The 24875-nt window shown below is 52.5% G+C and overlaps 1 protein-coding gene across 1 annotated transcript in view; it reads left to right on the top strand.

Moving 5' to 3' along the window:
• Nucleotides 1–24320, top strand: part of LOC140392260 (tyrosine-protein kinase STYK1-like) — a 40869-nt gene extending 16549 nt beyond the window's left edge. The window contains exons 4-8 of the mRNA XM_072477578.1: nt 1180–1311; nt 12033–12278; nt 13467–13648; nt 14845–14928; nt 24108–24320. Coding sequence (XP_072333679.1) covers nt 1180–1311; nt 12033–12278; nt 13467–13648; nt 14845–14928; nt 24108–24320 — 857 coding nt within the window. The remainder of the gene's footprint in view (nt 1–1179; nt 1312–12032; nt 12279–13466; nt 13649–14844; nt 14929–24107) is intronic.
• The last annotated feature ends 555 nt before the right edge of the window (nt 24321–24875 follow it).

Raw genomic sequence — 24875 nt, 5'->3', positions numbered from 1 at the left:
CCTGTGGTTCTGCCTCTGGCAGAGCCACCTTCTCTCTCATGACCTGACAAAACTCAAAAGGTCCTTTGAACTTAAAGGTGGCCCCTGGTTCCTCAGCAACATCCGAATACTTCTCGCAAGCTGGTGTTTACTTTTCCCGGTGCAAATTCTCTCAGACATGGTTTGAAAATGAAACCAGAACCGGATAATGCACTTACCTTTGCCGATCATGAGTTTTACCCTTTCCTACACAGAAACACAAAATGAAACTCACTAAATTCTATTCCTTGTTCTTAACATCCAACATAGATCATTCAAAAGCATCTCTGCTTGGGTGGCACGGTAGCACAGTGGATAGCACTGTTGCTTCACAGCTCCAGGGTCCCAGGTTCGATTCCCGGCTTGGGTCACTGTCTGTGTGGAGTCTGCACGTTCTCCCTGTGTCTGCGTGGGTTTCCTCCGGGTGCTCCGGTTTCCACTCACAAGTCACAAAAGACGTGCTGTTAGGTAATTTGGCCATTCCGAATTCTCCCGCCATGTACCCGAACAGGCGCCAGAATGTGGCGACGAGGGGATTTTCACAAGTGCAGTGCAGTGTTAATGTAAGCCTACTTGTGACAATAAAGATGATTATTATTATTCCTGACACCTTGCCCGCTGGATTACCAGCCAAGGGATTTTATCCCCTATTTTACAGGCTCTTCCATATGAACTCAAATATATTCACATGAAGTGCTAATGACATATTTGCAGATCCCAACTCAGAAGAGGGGGACTGGGGGACTGGGAGACTAAACTGCAGCCCACCATCCCTTTGGCCCAGCCCCTCCCCAAATCACAGCTGGCCTTAGTCGCAATGAAATGGCACCTTTCCCCAAAGACAATTGGCACCCCTGCTAATTGTTATAAAATTGCACCGCCTGGACTCATACCCAGAGTGAAGTCTGGGAGTGCAAACATCATGTCTCCAGTTCTCCGGCAGAATAAGTCCACCCGCTTTGGCCTCGATCGCTATTGTTCCATTGCCACGCCTGGTCACCCCACACCCACCGCGACGCTCAAGGCGATGGTCTCTGTCCTTAATCTCCCCAGCACTCCACAGAAACAGTTAGTCTACAGCCACGCCAGCGCAATGTAGCCCCCAACCATTCTACTTCACTCTCGATGCTAACCAATGATATTGCTCACCATCACTTGCAGTGGTACGTCGGTATGAGTCAGAGATCATCATCGTCCCTGTCCTACTGCTCGGGGCATCGTTCTTCGTTGGAGTCTATATCCTCTGGATGATTTGCCGGAGAAAGAGGGAGGGCGACAGCGAACCACAAAGAGGTAAAGAACATCGCAACAGCTCGTCACCATTTCCACACAACAATAAGACAGCATTCTCTCAGTACTAACACACTGACAGTGCGGTACGTCCTTTGTATTGGCCCTCTGACACTGTGGCACTTCCTTAGCATTGGTCCTCCGACAGTGTGGCACTCGCTCAGTACTGACCCTCCAACAGTGTGGCACTCCCTCAGTACTGACCCTCTGAAAGTGCGGCACTCCCTCAGTACTGACCCTCTGACAGTGCGGCGTTCGCTCAGTACTGACCCTCTGACAGTGCAGCACTCCCTCAGTACTGACCCTCTGACAGTGCAGCACTCCCTCAGTACTGACCCTCTGACAGTGCGCCCCTCCCTCAGTACTGACCCTCTGACAGTGCAGCACTCGCACAGTACTGACCCTCTGACAGTGTGGCGCTCACTCAGTACTGACCCTCTGACAGTGTGGCACTCCCTCAGTACTGACCCTCTGACAGTGCGGCGCTCACTCAGTACTGACCCCCTGACAGTGCGGCACTCACTCAGTACTGACCCTCTGACAGTGCAGCACTCCCTCAGTACTGACCGTCCAACAGTGCGGCACTTCCTCAATAGTGACCCTCTGACAGTGCGGCCCTCCCTCATTACTGATCCTCTGACATTGCACCACTCAAACAGTACTGACCCTCTGACAGTGCTGCACTCCCTCAGTACTGACCGTCTGACAGTGTGGCGCTTCCTCAATACTGACCCTCTGACAGTGCGGCACTCCCTCATTACTGATCCTCTGACAGTGCTGCACTCCCTCAGTACTGACCATCCAACAGTGCGGCACTTCCTCAATACTGACCCTCTGACAGTGCGGCACTCCCTCATTTCTGATCCTCTGACAGTGCTGCACTCCCTCAGTTCTGACCATCCAACAGTGCGGCACTTCCTCAATACTGACCCTCTGACAGTGCGGCACTCCCTCATTACTGATCCTCTGACAGTGCAGCACTCCCTCAGTACTGATCCTCTAACAGTGCGGCACTCCCTCAGGGATCCTTTGCCAGTGAGGTAGTGACTCTCTGTCCCTCAGTAGTGACTCTCTGACTGTGCAAAACTTCCAGTACTGACTCTGACAGTGCCACGCTCCATCAGTACTGTCCCTCTGCCTATGCGGTACTCCCTCAGTACTGACCTTCCGACGGTGCGGCTCTCCCTCAGGACTGACTCTCTGACAATGCGGCACTCCCTCAGAACTGACCCTCTGACCGTGTGGCACTCCCTCAGTACTGATCACTCAATAGTGCAGCACTCCCTGAGTACTGACCCTCCGACAGTGCAGCACACCCTCAGTACTGACCCTCTGACAGTGTGGCCACTTGTTCATCCTGTTCCTCTTCTCATGCGGCACTCCCTCAGTGCTCACCCTCTGACAGTACAGCATTCCCTCAATGCTCACCCTCTGACAGTGTGGCATTCACTCTGTGCTCACCCTCTGACAGTGCAGCACTCACACAGAACTGACTCTCGGACAGTGGTGAATTCCTTCAGTTCGGTCCCTCTGCCAGTGTGGCACTCCCTCGGTACTGACCCTCCGGCAATGGGACTCTCCCTCAGTATCAATTCACAGACAGTGCGGCACTCCCTCAAAACTGACCCTCTGAAAAGTGCAGCACTCACTCAGTACTCAGTGCTCAGCATTGCGCTGGTCAAGGAGACACAGCCTGAGTGAGTGAGTGAGACACAGACAGAGTGAGAATTTGGTAATTTGGTGCAGTGAGGTAATTCGGTGAAGAGTGGGAGAAGATGATTTTTCCCGACTGTTTTGTTCTCTCTCTTTCTTCGGGCCTAATTTCGGGAGCCGTTCGGAGGAGGAGGAGCAGTCTCTGTGAGTATAAAAACCTAACGGTAACTTCCTGTTTTCCAGTTTGTTTTCCAAGGGAAGCTGTGATCTGATTGGTTGATAGCAAATCTGCCCCAAATTTAATAAAAAACACAGCTAAACTCGTAAACTTAAATTAAACTAATTAATTCATTAGTGATGGCTGGTTAGGTGATGTGCTTTAGCTGTTTGATGTGGGAGCTGGCAGATCCCATTGCGAGCTGCAGCGACCACATCTGCAGTAAGTGTTGGCTGCTCGAAGAGCTCCGGCTCAGAGTTGATGAGCTGGAGTCTGAGCTTCAAACACTGAGGCACATCCGGGAGGCGGAGACTTACCTGGACACTGTGTTTCAGGAGGCAGTCACACCTGTCAGAGTAAGTAGTTTAAATCCTGCCAGTGGCCAGGGACAGCAGGGTGTGACTGCAAGTCAGGCAGGTAAAGGGAACCAGCAGTCAGGAACTCAGGAGCCTCAGCCCTTGACCCTGTCCAACAGGTATGAGGCACTTGCTCCCTGTGTGGATGGCGAACAGGGTTGCAGGAAGGATGAGTCAGCTGACCAAGTCACCATGGTTCAGCAGGCCATTCAAGGGGAGGGAGTAAATAGGCAAGTTGTAGTTGTAGGGGATTCTATTATCAGGGGGATAGATAGTATCCTTTGTGAGCAGGATAAAGAGTCCCGCATGGTATGTTGCCTGCCCGGTGCTAGGGTGCGGGACATCTCTGACTGGCTTGAAAGGATACGGGCGAGGGAGGGGGAGGATCCAGTGGTCCATGTCGGTACCAACAACATAGGCAAGTCTAGAAAAGAGGACCTGTTTAGAGATTATAAAGAGGTAGGATTCAAATAAAAAAACAGGTCCTCAAGGGTCATAATCTCCGGATTACTGCCCGAGCCACGTGCAAATTGGCAAAGGGAGGCAAGAATAAGGGAAGTTAACACGTGGCTGAAAGAGTGGTGTAGGAAAGAGGGGTTACTTTTCATGGGACACTGGCATCAGTTTTGGGACAGGGGGGACCTCTCCCGTTGGGATGGTCTCCACCTGAACCGAGCTGGGAAAAGAGTAAATAGGGTGGTCAATAGGACTTTAAACTATAGATTGGGGGGGAAGGGAAAGCCAGGGAACCAAGAGGTGAAGTAATCAGTGGGAAGCGTAGCTGCTTAGGAATACAAAAAAGCACGAAAAGACAGAACTCAGGAGAGGTTACGATAGTCCCCATCCCACAAAATATGACACAGTGTATGGAAAGGCTCAGTAAACCAAGGTCCACCACACTAAGAAAACAAAAAGGGACGGTCAATAGAGAATTAAAGGTGCTATATTTAAATGCGTGCATTGTACGGAACAAGGTAGATGAGCTTGTGGCCCAGATTGTGACTGGCAGGTATGATGTGGTAGGCATCACAGAGACGTGGTTGCAGGGGGTTCAAGGCTGGCATTTAAACACCCAGGGATTCACAACCTATCGAAAAGACAGAGAGGTGGGCAGAGGGGGCGGGGTTGCCTTTTTAATTACGAATGAAATTAAATCAATAGCACTAAACGACATAGGGTCAGATGATGTGGAGTCTGTGTGGGTAGAGTTGAGGAACCACAAAGGCAAAAAAACCATAATGGGAGTTATGTACAGGCCTCCTAACAGTGGTCAGGACCAGGGGCACGAAATGCACCACGAAATAGAAAGTGCATGTCAGAAAGGCAAGGTCACAGTGATCATGGGGGACTTCAATATGCAGGTGGACTGGGTAAATAATGCTGCCAGTGGACCCAAGGAAAGGGAATTCATTGAATGTTTACAGGAGGGCTTTTTGGAACAGCTTGTGATGGAGCCCACGAGGGGACAGGCCATTCTGGGCTTAGTGTTATGTAATGAGCCAGACTTGATTAAAGATCTTAAAGTAAGGGAACATTTAGGAGGCAGTGATCATAATATGGTAGAATTCAATCTCCAATTTGAAAGAAAGAAGGTAGAATCAGATGTAAAGGTGTTACAGTTAAATAAAGGTAACTACAGGGGCATGAGGGAGGAACTGACGAAAATCAACTGGGAGCAGAGCCTAGTGGGAAAGACAGTAGAACAGCAATGGCAGGAGTTTCTGGGAGTAATTGAGGACACAGTACAGAGGTTCATCCTAAAGAAAAGAAAGGTTATCAGAGGGGGGATTAGGCAACCATGGCTGACAAAGGAAGTTAGGGAATGCATCAAAGCAAAAGAGAAAGCCTATAATGTGGCAAAGAGTAGTGGGAAGTCAGAAGATTGGGAAGGCTACAAAAACAAACAGAGGATAACAAAGAGAGAAATAAGGAAAGAGAGGATCAAATATGAAGGTAGGCTCGCCAGTAACATTAGGAATGATAGTAAAAGTTTCTTTAAATACATTAAAAACAAACGGGAGGCAAAAGTAGACATTGGGCCGCTCCAAAATGACGCTGGTAATCTAGTGATGGGAGACAAGGAAATAACTGAGGAACTAAATAAGTACTTTGCGTCAGTCTTCACAGTAGAAGACATGAGTAATATCCCAACAATTCAGGAGAGTCAGGGGGCAGAGTTGAATATGGTAGTCATCACAAAGGAGAAAGTGCTAGAGAAACTAAGAGGTCTAAAAATTGATAAATCTCCGGGCCCAGATGGATTACATCCTAGAGTTCTAAAAGAGAGTGCTGAAGAAATAGTGGAGGCGTTAGTTATGATCTTTCAAAAGTCACTGGAGTCAGGGAAAGTCCCAGAGGATTGGAAAATCGCTGTTGTAACCCCCCTGTTCAAGAAGGGAACAAGGAAAAAGATGGAAAATTATAGGCCAATTAGCCTAACCTCGGTTGTTGGCAAGATTCTAGAATCCACTGTTAAGGATGAGATTTCTAAATTCTTGGAAGTGCAGGGTCGGATTAGGACAAGTCAGCATGGATTTAGTAAGGGGAGGTCGTGCCTGACAAACCTGTTAGAGTTCTTTGAAGAGATAACAAATAGGTTAGACCAAGGAGAGCCAATGGATGTTATCTATCTTGACTTCCAAAAGGCCTTTGATAAGGTGCCTCACGGGAGACTGCTGAGTAAAATAAGGGCCCATGGTATTCGAGGCAAGGTACTAATATGGATTGACGATTGGCTGTCAGGCAGAAGGCAGAGAGTTGGGATAAAAGATTCTTTTTCGGAATGGCAACCGGTGACGAGTGGTGTCCCGCAGGGTTCAGTGTTGGGGCCACAGCTGTTCTCTTTATATATTAACGATCTAGATGACGGGACTGGGGGCATTCTGGCTAAGTTTGCCGATGATACAAAGATAGGTGGAGGGGCAGGTTGTATGGAGGAGGTGGGGAGGCTGCAGAAAGATTTAGACAGTTTAGGAGAGTAGTCCAAGAAATGGCTGATGAAATTCAACGTGGGCAAGTGCGAGGTCTTGCACTTTGGAAAAAAGAATAGCGGCATGGACTATTTTCTAAACGGTGACAAAATTCATAATGCTGAAGTGCAAAGGGACTTGGGAGTCCTAGTCCAGGATTCTCTAAAGGTAAACTTGCAGGTTGAGTCCGTAATTAAGAAAGCAAATGCAATGTTGTCATTTATCTCAAGAGGCTTGGAATATAAAAGCAGGGATGTACTTCTGAAGCTTTATAAAACATTAGTTAGGCCCCATTTAGAATACTGTGAGCAATTTTGGGCCCCATACCTCAGGAAGGACATACTGGCACTGGAGCGGGTCCAGCGGAGATTCACACGGATGATCCCAGGAATGGTAGGCCTAACATACGATGAACGTCTGAGGATCCTGGGATTATATTCATTGGAGTTTAGGAGGTTGAGGGGAGATCTAATAGAAACTCACAAGATAATGAATGGCTTAGATAGGGTGGATGTAGGGAAGTTGTTACCATTAGCAGGGGAGATTGGGACCCGGGGGCACAGCCTTAGAATAAAAGGGAGTCACTTTAGAACAGAGATGAGGAGAAATTTCTTCAGCCAGAGAGTGGTGGGTCTGTGGAATTCATTGCCACAGAGGGCGGTGGAGGCCGGTACGTTGAGTGTCTTTAAGACAGAAGTAGATAAATTCTTGATTTCTCGAGGAATTAAGAGCTATGGAGAGAGAGCGGGTAAATGGAGTTGAAATCAGCCATGATTGAATGGTGGAGTGGACTCGATGGGTCGAATAGCCTTACTTCCGCTCCTATGTCTTTTGGTCTTGTAGTACTGAACCTCCGACAATGCAGCACTCCCTCAGCACTGACCTTCCAACGGAGCGCCACTCTCTCAGTGCTGACCCTCTGACAATGCAGCACTCCCTCAGTACTGACCAACCAATGATACATAACTCCTTCAGTGCTGATCCTCGAACACTGCGGCATCACTCAGTACCATGTATGTTGAGCAACGTTTACTCTGTATCTTAACCCGTTATTTGTCCAGGTTTGTTTTGATGGGGACAGAGTAGAGGGAGCTTTACTCTGTATCTAACCTCGTGCTGTGCCTGTCCTGGGAGTGTTTGATGGGGACAGTGTAGAGGGAGCTTTACTCTGTATCTAGCCCCGTGCTGTACCTGTCCTGGGAGTGTTTGATGGGGACAGTGTAGAGGGAGCTTTACTCTGGATCTAACCCTGTGCTGTACCTGTCCTGGGAGGGTTTGATGGGGATAGTGTAGAGGGAGCTTTACTCTGTATCTAACCTCGTGCTGTGCCTGTCCTGGGAGTGTTTGATGGGGACAGTGTAGAGGGAGCTTTACTCTGTATATAACCCCGTGCTGTACCTGTCCTGGGAGTGTTTGATGGGGACAGTGTAGAGGGAGCTTTACTCTGGATCTAACCCTGTGCTGTACCTGTCCTGGGAGGGTTTGATGGGGATAGTGTAGAGGGAGCTTTACTCTGTATCTAACCTCGTGCTGTGCCTGTCCTGGGAGTGTTTGATGGGGACAGTGTATAGGGAGCTTTACTCTGTATCTAACCCCGTGCTGTATCTGTCCTGGGAGTGTTTGATGGGGACAGTGTAGAGGGAGCTTTACTCTGTATCTAACCCGTGCTGTATCTGTCCTGGGAGTGTTTGGTGGGAACAGTGTAGAGGGAGCTTTACTCTGTATCTAACCCGTGCTGTACCTGTGCTGGGAGTGTTTGGTGGGGATAGTGTAGAGGGATCTTTACACTGTATCTAACCTTGTGCTGTACCTGTCCTGGGAGTGTTTGATGGGGGTAGTGTACAGGGAGCTTTACTCTGTATCTAACCCCGTGCTGTACCTGTCCTGGGAGTTTTATGGGGATAGTGTAGAGGGAGCTTTACTCTGTATCTAACCCCGTGCTGTATCAGTCCTGGGAGTGTTTGATGGGGACAGTGTAGAGGGAGCTTTACTCTGTATCTAACCCGTGCTGTATCTGTCCTGGGAGTGTTTGATGGGGACAGTGTAGAGGGAGCTTTACTCTGTATCTAACCCGTGCTGTATCCGTCCTCGGAGTGTTTGATGGGACAATGTAGAGGGAGCTTTACTCTGTATCTAACCCGTGCTGTACCTGTCCTGGGAGTGTTTGATGGGGACAGTGTAGAGGGAGCTTTACTCTGTATCTAACCCGTGCTGTATCTGTCCTCGGAGTGTTTATGGGGACAGTGTAGAGGTAGCTTTACTCTGTATGTAACCCGTGCTGTACCTGTCCTGGGAGTGTTTGATGGGGACAGTGTAGAGGGAGATTTACTCTGTATCTAACCCATTCTGTATCTGTCCTGGGAGTGTTTGATGGGGACAGTGTAGAGGGAGCTTTGCTCTGTATCTAACCCATGCTATATCTGTCCTGGGAGCGTTACTCTGTATTTAACCCTGTGCTGTACTGTCCTGGGAGTGTTTGATGGGGACAGTGTAGTGGGAGCTTTATTCTGTATCTAACCCCGTGCTGTACCTGTCCTGGGAATGTTTGACCAGGACAGTGTAGATGGAGCTTTACTCTGTATCTAACCCCGTGCTGTACCTGTCCTGGGGGTGTTTGATGGGGGCAGTGTAGAGGGTGTTTTACTCTGTATCTAACCCTGTGCTGTACCTGTCCTGGGAGTGTTTGATGGGGACAGTGCAGAGGGAGCTTTACTCTGTATCTAACCCCGTGCTGTACCTGTACTGGGAGTGTTTGATGGGGACAGTGTAGAGGGAGCTTTACTCTGTATATAACCCCGTGCTGTACCTGTCCTGGGAGTGTTTGATGGGGACAGTGTAGAGGGAGCTTTACTCTGGATCTAACCCTGTGCTGTACCTGTCCTGGGAGGGTTTGATGGGGATAGTGTAGAGGGAGCTTTACTCTGTATCTAACCCTGTGCTGAACCTGTCCTGGGAGTGTTTGATGGGGATAGTGTATAGGGAGCTTTACTCTGTATCTAACCCCGTGCTGTATCTGTCCTGGGAGTGTTTGATGGGGACAGTGTAGAGGGAGCTTTACTCTGTATCTAACCCGTGCTGTATCTGTCCTGGGAGTGTTTGGTGGGAACAGTGTAGAGGGAGCTTTACTCTGTATCTAACCCGTGCTGTACCTGTGCTGGGAGTGTTTGGTGGGGATAGTGTAGAGGGATCTTTACACTGTATCTAACCTTGTGCTGTACCTGTCCTGGGAGTGTTTGATGGGGGTAGTGTACAGGGAGCTTTACTCTGTATCTAACCCCGTGCTGTACCTGTCCTGGGAGTTTTATGGGGATAGTGTAGAGGGAGCTTTACTCTGTATCTAACCCCGTGCTGTATCAGTCCTGGGAGTGTTTGATGGGGACAGTGTAGAGGGAGCTTTACTCTGTATCTAACCCGTGCTGTATCTGTCCTGGGAGTGTTTGATGGGGACAGTGTAGAGGGAGCTTTACTCTGTATCTAACCCGTGCTGTATCCGTCCTCGGAGTGTTTGATGGGACAATGTAGAGGGAGCTTTACTCTGTATCTAACCCGTGCTGTACCTGTCCTGGGAGTGTTTGATGGGGACAATGTAGAGGGAGATTTACTCTGTATCTAACCCATTCTGTATCTGTCCTGGGAGTGTTTGATGGGGACAGTGTAGAGGGAGCTTTGCTCTGTATCTAACCCATGCTATATCTGTCCTGGGAGTGTTTAATGGGGACAGTGCAGAAGGAGCGTTACTCTGTATTTAACCCTGTGCTGTACTGTCCTGGGAGTGTTTGATGGGGACAGTGTAGTGGGAGCTTTATTCTGTATCTAACCCCGTGCTGTACCTGTCCTGGGAATGTTTGACCAGGACAGTGTAGATGGAGCTTTACTCTGTATCTAACCCCGTGCTGTACCTGTCCTGGGGGTGTTTGATGGGGGCAGTGTAGAGGGTGTTTTACTCTGTATCTAACCCTGTGCTGTACCTGTACTGGGAGTGTTTGATGGGGACAGTGCAGAGGGAGCTTTACTCTGTATCTAACCCCGTGCTGTACCTGTACTGGGAGTGTTTGATGGGGACAGTGCAGAGGGAGCTTTACTCTGTATCTAACCCTGTGCTGTACCTGTACTGGGAGTGTTTGATGGGGACAGTGCAGAGGGAGCTTTACTCTGTATCTAACCCCGTGCTGCATCTGTTGTGGTGTTGGGTGCTCTGAGGTACAGATGAACCAACACGGTTGCAATTGGTACAACGCTGTTTTATTTCAACTTGTTATTTACAGATCTGTCTTGGTACTCCGCACGTGGTGACTCTCTGAGTGTCTTGTTAATCACGTCCTGTCCTTGTCCTTGTCTCCAGATCGACTGACCACCAGGTGTCGTGTTTCTTGTCTTATACTGTCTCTGTCCTTGTCTGTGATTGGCTGTCGTGTTATGTGTGCTAATTGGTCTGTTGGTCTGTCTATCATGATATGTGTGTTTGAATATCATGACACCTGTCCTGGGAGTGTTTGATGGGGACAGTGTAGAGGGAGCTTTACTCTGTATCTAACCCATGCTGTATCTGTCCTGGGAGTGTTTGATGGGGACAGTGTAGAGGGAGCTTTACTCTGTATCTAACCCGTGCTGTACTGTCCTGGGAGTGTTTGATGGGGACAGTGTAGAGGGAGCTTTACTCTATATCTAACCCCATGCTGTATCTGTCCTGGGAGTGTTTGATGGGGACAATGTGGAGGGAGCTTTACCCTGTATCTAACCCCGTGCTGTACCTGTCCTGGGAGTGTTTGATGGGGACAGTGTAGAGGGAGCTTTACTCTGTATCTAACCCCATGCTGTATCTGTCCTGGGAGTGTTTGATGGGGACAGTGTAGAGGGAGCTTTACTCTGTATCTAACCCGTGCTGTACTGTCCTGGGAGTGTTTGATGGGGACAGTGTAGAGGGAGCTTTACTCTATATCTAACCCGTGCTGTATCTGTTCTGGGAGTGTTTGATGGGGGCAGTGTAGAGGGAGTTTGACTCTGTATCTAACCCCGTGCTGTACCTGTCCTGGGAGTGTTTGATGGGGACAGTGTAGAGGGAGCTTTACCCTGTATCTAACCCCGTGCTGTACCTGTCCTGGGAGTGTTTGATGGGGACAGTGTAGAGGGAGCTTTACTCTGTAACTAACCCGTGCAGTATCTGTCCTGGGATTGTTTGATGGGGACAGTGTAGAGGGAGCTTGACTCTGTATCTAACCCGTGCTGTACCTGTCCTGGGAGTGTTTGATGGGGACAGTGTAGAGGGAGCTTTACTCTGTAACTAACCCGTGCAGTATCTGTCCTGGGAATGTTTGATGGGGACAGTGTAGAGGGAGCTTTACTCTGTAACTAACCCCATGCTGTACCTGTCCTGGGAGTGTTTGATGGGGACAGTGTCGAGGGAGCTTTACTCTGTATCTAACCCGTGCTGTACTTTCCTGGGAGTGTTTGATGGGGACAGTTTCAGGGGTTTCTTTGTTCCTTGCGCTGGGCCAGTTTTCTCTGACTAGTTTACTCTCTCATTTTCAGGACCCTCTGGGAGCGGCAGGACCGACCGCGGGATCACCCGCCACAATCTCACATTGGGCGTGTCCAGCCCGAATGGCGCCCACATGCGATTGGACCCAGTTCTGAGCCAGTGGCAGATCCCCCATGAGAGGCTGGTGGGAGGATTAAAGTGGATCACCCAGGGGAGGTTTGGCACCATTTACCAGACTCAACTCACCTCGGGCGAAGCTGGCAAGGAACGAACCGTGGTCCTGAAGGAGTTCAACGGTATGTCAATGCATTGTCTCAGTTGCTGTCATGACTCCCTGGGCTAGTGCGCGGTCAACTCCAGCCCCACAGGCCCCAGAGTCACAACACAACTGAATTAGCTAAGAATTCTTATATACAAGGTTAACATTTATTTTGTTGTGTTAAGTGTTGTTAACGGTTATGCAAAAAGATTATGTTTTGATAAAAATAATTTTTTAAAAAGTCAATGTCTTTGTCCCTTAGCTGCCCAATAATTACAGTCACCAGGTTTGTAAATGTTAACACAATTACTGTTTATTTATAACAAGAACTGTAATGAAATATGCAGCAGATACAATTGGTTAACTGTTGGCTAATACACAATTACCACTTTAACTTGCCCTCTGCCCACATACTAGAAGACAGAAAAACACAGAGGGGTGGAAAGGGGAAGAAAGTGTCTTAGTCCCAGATGATGGTTTTAGCACACATTACTTCATAGCGAGCTTGCAGATTAAAGCCTTTGGTTTGCAGCCTGCAGTGATCTTCTCTGTAGATTCATATGTTCTGGGTCCCTGCAGTTTAGAAAACGCAGTTCTCACAGCTTTTCTGAAGCGAGAGAGAGCGGCATTTCTGGGGCGGGTTAGCAGGTTCTGGACTTTGCCTGGACAGCCTGTAAATGGTTCTCCTATACATCGATTCATCCAGGCTCTCTACAAGTTCCAATTCACAGCTTTCCATGAGAAAAATGGGACAGTGTGGGATAGGAGATCCTTTCCCCTGGGCTGCCAAGGTCAGAGCAGCGACCTTGACACTCTGAAAAGCATACCAGTGGGAAGAAATCCAATCACCACCCATTACCTGGCACGGGGCAGCCTTTTGGGCCAATTCAAACAAACCAAGTCCTAATCCATCTCTCTCTCCCTCTCTGGTGCCCACAAATCTGCAACTTCTACTTAAACCAGCACAGTCTTCGGATGTTTCCTGCTCGAATTAAAGGCACAGGCTTTTTGCCTTAAAGACACAGGTCCATTAATCATGCATGGATAAAAAGTGTAATGACAAAAGTAACATAGAGGGGCAAGATGGGATTGTACAGGACGAACCCCAAGTGGAGATTACAGTCTCGCAAGGAGCTGAATGGCCTCCTCCTGTTCCTGTGTAACTATTGGTGAGGGGCTGAATGGTTCTCGGAGTTTCCTGACCACTTTCTGGTTTTGCTTTCAGAGTCGGTAGAAGCCCCTTTGATGTCCGAGTTCCTGGCCAGGGTAAAGTTTCACGCTTTCCTCGGCCAGCACCCCAACCTGGTGGAGATGATTGGCTGCTGCACTGACCGCCCACCCCTTTATCTCGTGCTGGGCAACATGAATCGTGGCAACCTCCTCCAATTCCTCTGGACCTGCCGCAAGGTGAGGAGAGGGGGGCTCCCATACCCACTGTGGGGGGTTCCTATACCCACCGTCGGGGGCTCCCATACCCACTGTGGAGGGTTCCTATACCCACCGTCGGGGGCACCCATACCCACTGTGGGGGGTTCCTATACCCACCGTCGGGGGCTGCCATACCTACTGGGGGGTTCCTATACCCACCGTTGGGGGCTCCCATACCCACTGTGGGGGGGGTTCCTATACCCACCGTCGGGGGCTCCCATACCCACTGTGGGGGGTTCCTGTACTCACCGTCCGGGGCTCCCATACCCACTGTGGGGGGTTCCTATACCCACCGTCGGGGGCTCCCATACCTACTGGGGGGATTCCTATACCCACCGTCGGGGGCTCCCATAACTACTGTGGGGGGAAGCTCCCATAATCTACTGTGTGTGGGGGGGGGGGGGGACCTCCCATACCCACCTTGGGTGGTGGGGGGGGGCTCCCATACCCACCAAGAGGTGGGGGGGGGTGGCTCCCAATCCCACCGTGGGAGGGGCTTCCGTATTTACTGTGGATCAAGGGCTCCCATACCCGCCGTGGGGAAGGGGCTCCCATACCCACCGTGCGAAGCCTCCTGCAGCTGGGGAGCGGGAGGCTTGTCTCTCCGATGGGATGAGGGGAGACTCTATCCTGAGGGAGATCAGTTCCGAGGGGAGGTGCTGCTGAGTGAAGCGAGGAGTGATTGGCTGGTCTACGTTACGGGGAATATGGGTGTTTGCGATATGATGCGGGAATTGTTTAGCGGAGGCTGGTTTTCTGGGGGAGGGGCTTCATCGGGGGATGGGCTGGGGGCTTATTTGAGGATTTCAGTCACGAGATTTTTCTTAGATTTCACTTGTCCGTCTTGGATCCGAGGGATTTGGGAGGAGGGACGGGGAAGACGGAAGATAGGGAGAGGGGGGCATGGGGAGAGGAAAAGATGGGGATGGACGGATAGTGGGAGATGGGCGGAGAATAGGGGGGAGAGGGGAGACGGAAGAGGGATGGATAGTGGGACGGGGAGACAGAGGAGGGATGGATAGTGGGAGGGGGAGACGGAAGAGGGGTGGGGAGTGGGAGGGGGAGGAGGGGTGGAGAGTGGGAGGGGGAGGAGGGGTGGAGAGTGGGAGGGGGTAGACGGAGGAGGGGGAGGCAGGAGTTGGCGTTACAAAATACATTTTGTTCTTCTTCCTCAGGACGTTATGAAGTTGGAGGAAGCTCCGTATGATGTAACGGAGCGGCAAATTTATAACATCGCCATCCAGGTGGCCAGCGGTCTGGTGAGATATTCTTGCAGAACCTGAATTGCTAACAGGGAAGTAACATGCTGGAGAGGGGCTGAATGGCCTCCTCCTGTTCCTGTGTAACATGCTGGAGAGGGGCTGAATGGCTTCCTCCTGTTCCTGTTAAAAATAATTTTTATTCAAATTTTCACAAAATATCAACACCAAAATACAGAAAGAACCCCCCCCCACCATATACATAATAAATTAACCTTCATCCACACAAAGGCAAAAATACACCGCCCACTCAAGAAAAACGAAAAACGAACCAACCTCGCCCCCCCCCCCCCCCCCCTCCGGGTTGCTGCTGACCATCTTCTAACGTTCTGCCAGGAAGTCTAGGAATGGCTGCCAGCGCCTGAAGATCCCTTGTACTGATCCCCTTAAGGCGAATTTCACCCTCTCCAATTTATTAAACCCCGCCATATATCTGATCCAGGATTCCACGCTTGGGGGCCTCGCATCCTTCCACTGAAGAAGAATCCTTCGCCGGGCTACTTAGGCGGGAACTGAAGAACATAGATTGGGGGCGGATGTTTGAGGGCAAATCAACATCTGACATGTGGGAGGCTTTCAAGTGCCAGTTGAAAGGAATACAGGACAGGCATGTTCCTGTGAGGAAGAAAGATAAATACGGCAATTTTCGGGAACCTTGGATGACGAGTGATATTGTAGGCCTCGTCAAAAAGAAAAAGGAGGCATTTGTCAGGGCTAAAAGGCTGGGAACAGACAAAGCCTGTGTGGCATATAAGGAAAGTAGGAAGGAACTTAAGCAAGGTGTCAGGAGGGCTAGAAGGGGTCATGAAAAGTCATTGGCAAATAGGGTTAAGGAAAATCCCAAGGCTTTTTACACGTACATAAAAAGCAAGAGGGTAGCCAGGGAAAGGGTTGGCCCACTGAAGGATAGGCAAGGGAATCTATGTGTGGAGCCAGATGAAATGGGCGAGGTACTAAATGAATACTTTGCATCAGTATTCACCAAAGAGAAGGAATTGGTAGATGTTGAGTCTGGAGAAGGGGGTGTAGATAGCCTGGGTCACATTGTGATCCAAAAAGACGAGGTGTTGGGTGTCTTAAAAAATATTAAGGTAGATAAGTCCCCAGGGCCTGATGGGATCTACCCCAGAATACTGAAGGAGGCTGGAGAGGAAATTGCTGAGGCCTTGACACAAATATTTGGATCCTCGCTGTCTTCAGGGGATGTCCCGGAGGACTGGAGAATAGCCAATGTTGTTCCTCTGTTTAAGAAGGGTAGCAAGGATAATCCCGGGAACTACAGGCCGGTGAGCCTTACTTCAGTGGTAGGGAAATTACTGGAGAGAATTCTTCGAGACAGGATCTACTCCCATTTGGAAGCAAATGGACGTATTAGTGAGAGGCAGCACGGTTTTGTGAAGGGGAGGTCATGTCTCACTAACTTTATAGAGTTTTTCGAGGAGGTCACTAAGATGATTGATGCAGGTAGGGCAGTAGATGTTGTCTATATGGACTTCAGTAAGGCCTTTGACAAGGTCCCTCATGGTAGACTAGTACAAAAGGTGAAGTCACACGGGATCAGGGGTGAACTGGCAAGGTGGATACAGAACTGGCTAGGCCATAGAAGGCAGAGGGTAGCAATGGAGGGATGCTTTTCTAATTGGAGGGCTGTGACCAGTGGTGTTCCACAGGGATCAGTGCTGGGACCTTTGCTCTTTGTAGTATATATAAATGATTTGGAGGAAAATGTAACTGGTCTGATTAGTAAGTTTGCAGACGACACAAAGGTTGGTGGAATTGCGGATAGCGATGAGGACTGTCTGAGGATACAGCAGGATTTAGATTGTCTGGAGACTTGGGCGGAGAGATGGCAGATGGAGTTTAATCCGGACAAATGTGAGGTAATGCATTTTGGAAGGTCTAATGCAGGTAGGGAATATACGGTGAATGGTAGAACCCTCAAGAGTATTGAAAGTCAAAGAGATCTAGGAGTACAGGTCCACAGGTCATTGAAAGGGGCAACACAGGTGGAGAAGGTAGTCAAGAAGGCATACGGCATGCTTGCCTTCATTGGCCGGGGCATTGAGTATAAGAATTGGCAAGTCATGTTGCAGCTGTATAGGACCTTAGTTAGGCCACACTTGGAGTACAGTGTTCAATTCTGGTCGCCACACTACCAGAAGGATGTGGAGGCTTTAGAGAGGGTGCAGAAGAGATTTACCAGAATGTTGCCTGGTATGGAGGGCATTAGCTATGAGGAGCGGTTGAATAAACTCGGTTTGTTCTCACTGGAACGAAGGAGGTTGAGGGGCGACCTGATAGAGGTCTACAAAATTATGAGGGGCATAGACAGAGTGGATAGTCAGAGGCTTTTCCCCAGGGTAGAGGGGTCAATTACTAGGGGGCATAGGTTTAAGGTGAGAGGGGCAAGGTTTAGAGTAGATGTACGAGGCAAGTTTTTTACGCAGAGGGTAGTGGGTGCCTGGAACTCACTACCGGAGGAGGTAGTGGAAGCAGGGACGATAGGGACATTTAAGGGGCATCTTGACAAATATATGAATAGGATGGGAATAGAGGGATACGGACCCAGGAAGTGTAGAAGATTGTAGTTTAGTCGGGCAGTATGGTCGGCACGGGCTTGGAGGGCCGAAGGGCCTGTTCTTTGTTTCTTTGTTCTTTGTACCAGGGACGCAAAGGCCAGAATACCGGCCTCTTTCGCCTCCTGCACTCCCGGCTCCTCTGCCACCCCAAATATTGCGAGCCCCCAGCCCGGCTTGACCCTGGAACCTACCACCCTCAACACCGTCCTCGCTGTACCCTTCCAAAAGTCCGCCAGCGCTGGGCAGGCCCAGAACGTATGGGTGTGATTTGCTGGGCTCCCTGAGCACCTAACACACCTGTCCTCGCACCTAAAGAACCGGCTTATCCTTGCCCCGGTCATGTGAGCCCTATGCAGCACCTTAAATTGTATGAGGCTGAGCCTCGCGCAAGAGGAGGAAGAGTTCACCCTCCCCAGGGCATCCGCCCACATCACCTCAACAATCTCCTCACCCAACTCCTCCTCCCACTTACCCTTTAGCTCCTCCACCGAGGCCTCCTCCTCCTCCTGCATCACCTGATATGTTGCCGAAATCCTTCCCTCTCCAACCCACACCCCCGACAGCACCCTGTCCTGGACCCTGCGTGGCGGCAGCCGTGGGAACTCCACCACCTGCCGCCGAACAAACGCACTTACCTGCATATATCTGAAGGTGTTCCCCGGGGGGGAGCCCAAATTTCTCCTCCAGCTCACCCAGGCTCGCGAACTTCCCGTCCACAAACATGTCTCCCATCCTTCTAATACCTACCCTGTGCCAGATCAGAAACCCTCCATCCATCCTCCCAGGGACATACCGGTGGTTCCCCCGAATCGGGTTCCACACCGAGGCCCCCACCTTCCCTCTGTGACATCTCCATTGCCCCCAAATTTTGAGGGTAGCCGACACCACTGGGCTCGTGGTATACCTCGTTGGAGGAAGCGGCAGCGGCGCCGTCTCCAGCGCCTCAAGGCTCGTGCCCACACAGGATGCCATCTCCAGCCTCTTCCATGCCGCCTCATCCCCCTCCATCACCCACTTACGCACCACTGCCACATTGGCGGCCCAATAATACCCATAGAGGTTAGGCAGCGCCAACCCCCCCCATCCCTGCACCGCTCCTTCTCACACTCGTGGTCTTCTGTGCCCATACAAACCCCACAACCCTCCTGTTAACCCGCATGAAGAAGGCCCGAGGGATCAGGATGGGGAGGCATTGGAACAGGAACAAAAACTTCGGGAGCACCGTCATTTTAACTGACTGCACTCTACCCGCCAGGGAGAGTGGCAGCACATCCCACCTCTTAAACTCCTCCTCCATCTGCTCCACCAGCCTTGTGAAGTTAAGCTTATGCAGGGCCCCCCAGCTCCTGGCCACCTGTACCCCCAGGTACCTGAAACTCCTCTCTGCCCTTTTTAGCGGGAGCTCACCAATCCCCCTCTCCTGGTCCCCTGGGTGCACTACGAACAACTCGCTCTTCCCCATATTAAGCTTGTACCCGGAGAAATCTCCAAACTCCCTGAGAATCCTCATCACCTCCGGCATTCCCCCCACCGGGTCTGCCACATATAGCAGCAAATCATCCGCCTAGAGCGACACCCGATGCTCCTCCCCACCCCGCACCAGCCACCTCCAGTTCCTCGACTCCCTCAACGCCATGGCCAGGGGTTCAATCGCCAGTGCAAAGAGCAGGGGGGACAGGGGACACCCCTGCCTCATCCCCCGGTGTAGCCAGAAATACTCTGACCTCCTTCTGTTCGTGGCCACACTCGCCACCTGACGAACCCCTCCCCGAACCCGAACCTTTCCAACACTTCCCACAGGTACCCCCACTCCACCCTATCGAAGGCTTTCTCTGCATCCATCGCCGTCACTATCTCCGCCTCCCCTTCCATCGCCGGCATCATTATAACATTCAACAGCCTCTGTACATTGGTATTTAACTGCCTCCCTTTCACGAACCCCGTCTGATCCTCGTGTATGACCTGCGGCACACAGTCCTCTCTCCTCTTGACCAAAATTTTTGCCAGCAACTTTGCATCTACATTTAAGAGTGAGATCGGCCAGTATGACCCACACTGTAGGGGATCCATGACCCGCTTCAGGATCAGGGAATTCAGCGCTCTAGACATCGTCGGGGGCAGAGCCACCCCTTCCCTCGTTGAAGGTCCTTACCAACAGCGGGCCCAGCAGGTCCGCATACTTCTTCTAGAATTCAACCGGGAACCCATCCGGCCCCAGTGCCTTCCCCACCTGTATGTTCCCTATCCCTTTGACCAACTCCTCCAACTCAACTGGCGCCCCCAACCCCGCAACCTGCCCCTCCTCCACCCTCGGAAACCCCAGCCGGTCCAGGAAGCGACCCGTCCCTCCCTCTTCCAGTGGGGGCTCAGACCGGTACAGTTCCTCGTAGAAGTCCCTGAAGACCCCATTGATACCCACCGCACTTCGCACCGTGTTCCCTCCTCCATCCCTAACTCCACGATCTCCCTAGCTGCCTCTCGCTTCCGAAGCTGGTGCGCCAGCATCCGGGTCGCCGTTTCTCCGTATTCCTATACCGCCCCCTGTGCCTTCCTCCACTGCGCCTCCGCCTTCCTGGTGGTCAACAAATCGAACTCAGCCTGGAGGCTACGCCACTCCCTAAGCAGTCCCTCCGGGGCCTCCGCGTACCTCCTATCCACCCTCACCATCTCCCCCACCAACCTCTCCCTCTCTCTCCTCTCCCCCCTCTCCTTGTGTGCCCTAATGGAGATCAGCTCTCCTCTGACCACCGCCTTCAGCGCCTCCCAGACCACCCCTACCTGCACCTCCCCATTGTCATTGGCCTCCAGGTACCTCTCTATACAGTTCCGGACCTGCCCGCTCACCTCCTCGTCAGCCAGCAACCCCACCTCTAAGCGCCACAGCGGGCGCTGGTCCCTCTCCTCCCCCACTGCGGAGGTCCACCCACTGCGGAGCATGATCAGAAATGGCTATTGCCGAGTACTCCGCAGCCTCCACCCTCGGAATCAGCGCCCTGCTCATGACAAAAAAGTCAATCCGAGAGTAGGCCTTGTGAACATGGGAGAAGAATGAGAATTCCTTGGCCCCCGGCCTCGCAAACCTCCATGGGTCCACCCCTCCCATTTGGTCCATGGGCCCTCAGCACCTTGGCCGCCGCCGGCCTCCTGCCCGTCCTAGTGCGATCCAGTGCCGGGTCCAGCACCATGTTGAAATCCCCCCCACCCATTATCAGGGCCCCCGTCTTCAGGTCCGGAATCCGTCCCAGCATACGCCGCATGAACCCCGCATTGTCCCAATTCGGGGCGTATACATTGACCAACACCACCCACTCCCCCTGCAGCTTACCACTTACCATCACATACCTACCGCCATTGTCTGCCACAATACTCGACGCCTCGAACGACACTCTCTTCCCCACCAAGATCGCCACCCCACAACTTTTTGCATCCAAACCCGAAAGAAACACCTGCCCTACCCATCCCTTTCTCAACCTTACCTGATCCGCCACCGTCAGGTGCGTCTCCTGAAGCATGGCCACATCCGCCTTCAGCCCCTTCAGGTGCGCGAACACCCGGGCCCGCTTGACCGGCCCATTCAATCCCCTTACATTCCAGGTTATCAGCCGGATCAGGGGACTACTCACCCCCCTCCCCCGCCGACTAGCCATAGTCCTTCCTAGGCCAGCCACGTGCTCGCGCCCCCCCGCACGACCCGTTCCCCACAGCGTCAGGCCCCCGCCCCGACCTCCTGTACCAAGTCCATCTCCCCTTGGCCATTCCAGCAGCAAACCCCCCCCCCCAGCTAGGTCCCCCCCTAGCAGCATTGCTCCCCCATTGCACTCCTGTAAGGCAGCTGACTCCTGCTGACCCCGGCCACTCCCGCCGCTCCATCGACCCCCCCAGTGTGGAACTTCCCTTCCCCCCCGCCCCCTGTCCACCAGCGGGATCTCGTCCATTCCACTCCCAGCACGGGAGAAAAAGCCCGCACTTCCCAGCTCCGGCCCCGCCCTTTCAGCCCTAAAGGCGGGGGGGGGGGGGAAAGCCCACACTTTCCACTCGCCCGTCCCCGCCTCCCCTGGCGCAGCACCCATTCCAGGCCCGGTCCCACGACCCCCAACTCAGGCCTCTCTCCCCCCCCCCCCCCCCCCCCCCGCGGAGCCCCATCTTCCCCACCGACCATCGACCCCCCCAAGCAGTCCACCCCCCCCCCGCCGCCCCCCCCCCCCCCCCCCCCCCCAGCAGTCCACCCCCCCCCCCCGCCCCCACGAGCCCGTCCGGCGGACCTAATTAAAACAATGCCCAATCAACCCCCAAAAAGCAGAGAAACAAAGAACCCCCCCTCGAAACACAACCCAACCATCCCTCCACCACGACCCCTCATCCCCGACCCTTAGTCTGAGTCCAGTTTTTCGGCCTGAACAAAGGCCCACGCCTCCTCCGGGGATTCGTAATAGTGGTGTCGATCCTTATAGGTGACCCACAGACGCGCCGGCTGCAGCACACCGAACTTCACCCCCCTCCTGTGATGCACCGCCTTCGCCCGGTTGTAACCGGCCCTCTTCTTCACCACCTCCGCGCTCCAATCCTGGTATATTCGAACCTCCGCGTTCTCCCACCTGCTGCTCCGCTCCTTCTTGGCTCACCTTAACACACACTCTCGATCAGCAAACCGGTGGAACCGCATCAACACCGCCCGCGGCGGCTCGCTGGGCTTGGCCCTCCTCGTCAGCACTCGGTGGGCCCCCTCCAGCTCCAAGGGCCCCTGAAAGGCCCCCGCTCCCATCAGCGAATTCAGCATGGTGACCACGTAGGCCCCCATGTCTGATCCCTCCAGCCCCTCCGGGAGACGCAGGATCCGCAGGTTTTTCCGCCTCGACCGGTTCTCCATCTCCTCGAACCTCGCCTGCCATTTCTTGTGGAGAGCCTCGTGCGCCTCCACCTTCACCGCCAGGCCCAGGATCTCATCCTCATTCTCCGAGACCTTCTGCCGGACCTCCTGGATCGCCGCCCCTTGGCCGTCTGGGTCTCCAGCAGCTTATCGATTGAAGCCTTCATTGGCTCCAGCAGCTCTGCTTTCAGTTCCTTAAAACAGGGCTGGAGAAGCTCCTGCTGCTCTTGCGCCCACTGCCTCCACGCTGCCTGGTCTCCGCCCGCCGCCATCTTGGTCCTCCTCACTCGCACCTTTCTTTGCTTCAATGCCACTTTTTTTTTAATCGCCCCACTCCTGGTCCACTCCATACACTATCGGGGGAATGTTGCTGTCCCCTTGCCACACCGGGAAACGTCGAACAAGCGCCGTTGCGGGCCCTAAAAAGAGCCCAAAAGTCCGTTTTTACCGGGAGCTGCCAAACGTGCGACTTAGCTCCGCATAGCCGCAACCGGAAGTGCCTCCTTATCCTGTGTAACAGACTGGAGAGGGGCTGAATGGCCTCCTCCTGTGTTTGTGTATCAGGCAGGAGAGGGGCTGAATGGCCTCCTCCTGTGTTTGTGTATCAGGCAGGAGAGGGGTTCAATGGCCTCCTCCTGTGTTTGTGTATCAGGCAGGAGAGGGGCTGAATGGCCTCCTCCTGTGTTTGTGTATCAGGCAGGAGAGGGGCTGAATGGCCTCCTCCTGTGTTTGTGTATCAGGCAGGAGAGGGGCTGAATGGCCTACTCCTGTGTTTGTGTATCAGGCAGGAGAGGGGTTGAATGGCCTCCTCCTGTGTTTGTGTATCAGGTAGGAGAGGGGCTGAATGGCCTCCTCCTGTGTTTGTGTATCAGGCAGGAGAGGGGCTGAATGGCCTCCTGTGTTTGTGTATCAGGCAGGAGAGGGGCTGAATGGCCTCCTCCTGTGTTTGTGTATAGGCAGGAGAGGGGTTGAATGGCCTCCTCCTGTGTTTGTGTATCAGGCAGGAGAGGGGCTGAATGGCCTCCTCCTGTGTTTGTTTATCAGGCAGGAGAGGGGTTGAATGGCCTCCTCCTGTGTTTGTGTATCAGGCAGGAGAGGGGCTGAATGGCCTCCTCCTGTGTTTGTGTATCAGGCAGGAGAGGGGTTGAATGGCCTCCTCCTGTGTTTGTGTATCAGGCAGGAGAGGGGCTGAATGGCCTCCTCCTGTGTTTGTTTATCAGGCAGGAGAGGGGTTGAATGGCCTCCTCCTGTGTTTGTGTATCAGGCAGGAGAGGGGCTGAATGGCCTCCTCCTGTGTTTGTGTATCAGGCAGGAGAGGGGTTGAATGTCCTCCTCCTGTGTTTGTGTATCAGGCAGGAGAGGGGCTGAATGGCCTCCTCCTGTGTTTGTGTATCAGGCAGGAGAGGGGCTGAATGGCCTCCTCCTGTGTTTGTGTATCAGGCAGGAGAGGGGCTGAATGGCCTCCTCCTGTGTTTGTGTATCAGGCAGGAGAGGGGCTGAATGGCCTCCTCCTGTGTTTGTGTATCAGGCAGGAGAGGGGCTGAATGGCCTCCTCCTGTGTTTGTGTATCAGGCAGGAGAGGGGCTGAATGGCCTACTCCTGTGTTTGTGTATCAGGCAGGAGAGGGGCTGAATGGCCTCCTCCTGTGTTTGTGTATCAGGCAGGAGAGGGGTTGAATGTCCTCCTCCTGTTGCTGCTCAGCATTTTGACGAATATCTTTCTATCTTGTGCAGGAATTTCTCCAGCAGAAGGGACTGATTCACGGCGATGTAGCTGCCCGGAATATCCTGCTCAGTGATGATTTCAATGCAAAGTTAACTGGTCTACACATTCCCTTCGAGATCCAGCGAGCGGGAGTCATTCGCTCGCATGTGTCAGTCCCCATCAAGTGGCAGTCGCCCGAGAGAATAATGAAGAAACCACTGACTCCAAAATCAGACGTGTGAGTTCCTGCAGTCAGACAGGAGCATGGTCAAGCAGACAGAGGGAAGAGAGAGGACGGGCAACCGAAAGCTCAGGAAGAGATAGGAGAGAGAGACCGAGAGAGAGACAGAGAGAGAGACAGAGAGACCAAAAGAGAAAGAGACCGAGAGAGAGAGACCGAGAGAGAGAGAGACCGAGAGAGAGAGAGACCGAGAGAGAGAGAGACCGAGAGAGGGAGAGAGACCGAGAGAGAGAGAGATACCGAGAGAGCAACGGTCGCCCCCACCCCCCCCCGGTCACGGACAATGGGCCCGGCTATCCTCCCCTCCTCTCCAGGCCATGTGCGAGCAATGGGCGCTGCCACCTTCTCCCCCGCACAACACGTGCGTTTCATGGGCGCCACCATCTTGCTCCACCACCACAACGTGCGTTCCATGGGCGCCGCCATTTTGTGACCCCCCAGGACCTCCGGGCACCGCCATCTTGTCCACCCCGCAGCACACGGAGACCAATGGCATTTCAGGACCCCGACGCAGTGGCCGCCTCACTACCCGACGATCAACCACGACTCACATCCA

The sequence above is a fragment of the Scyliorhinus torazame genome, chromosome 16 (assembly GCF_047496885.1).
Source record: "Scyliorhinus torazame isolate Kashiwa2021f chromosome 16, sScyTor2.1, whole genome shotgun sequence".
NCBI lineage: Eukaryota > Metazoa > Chordata > Chondrichthyes > Carcharhiniformes > Scyliorhinidae > Scyliorhinus > Scyliorhinus torazame.
This window is presented reverse-complemented; position numbering and strand designations above follow the sequence as displayed.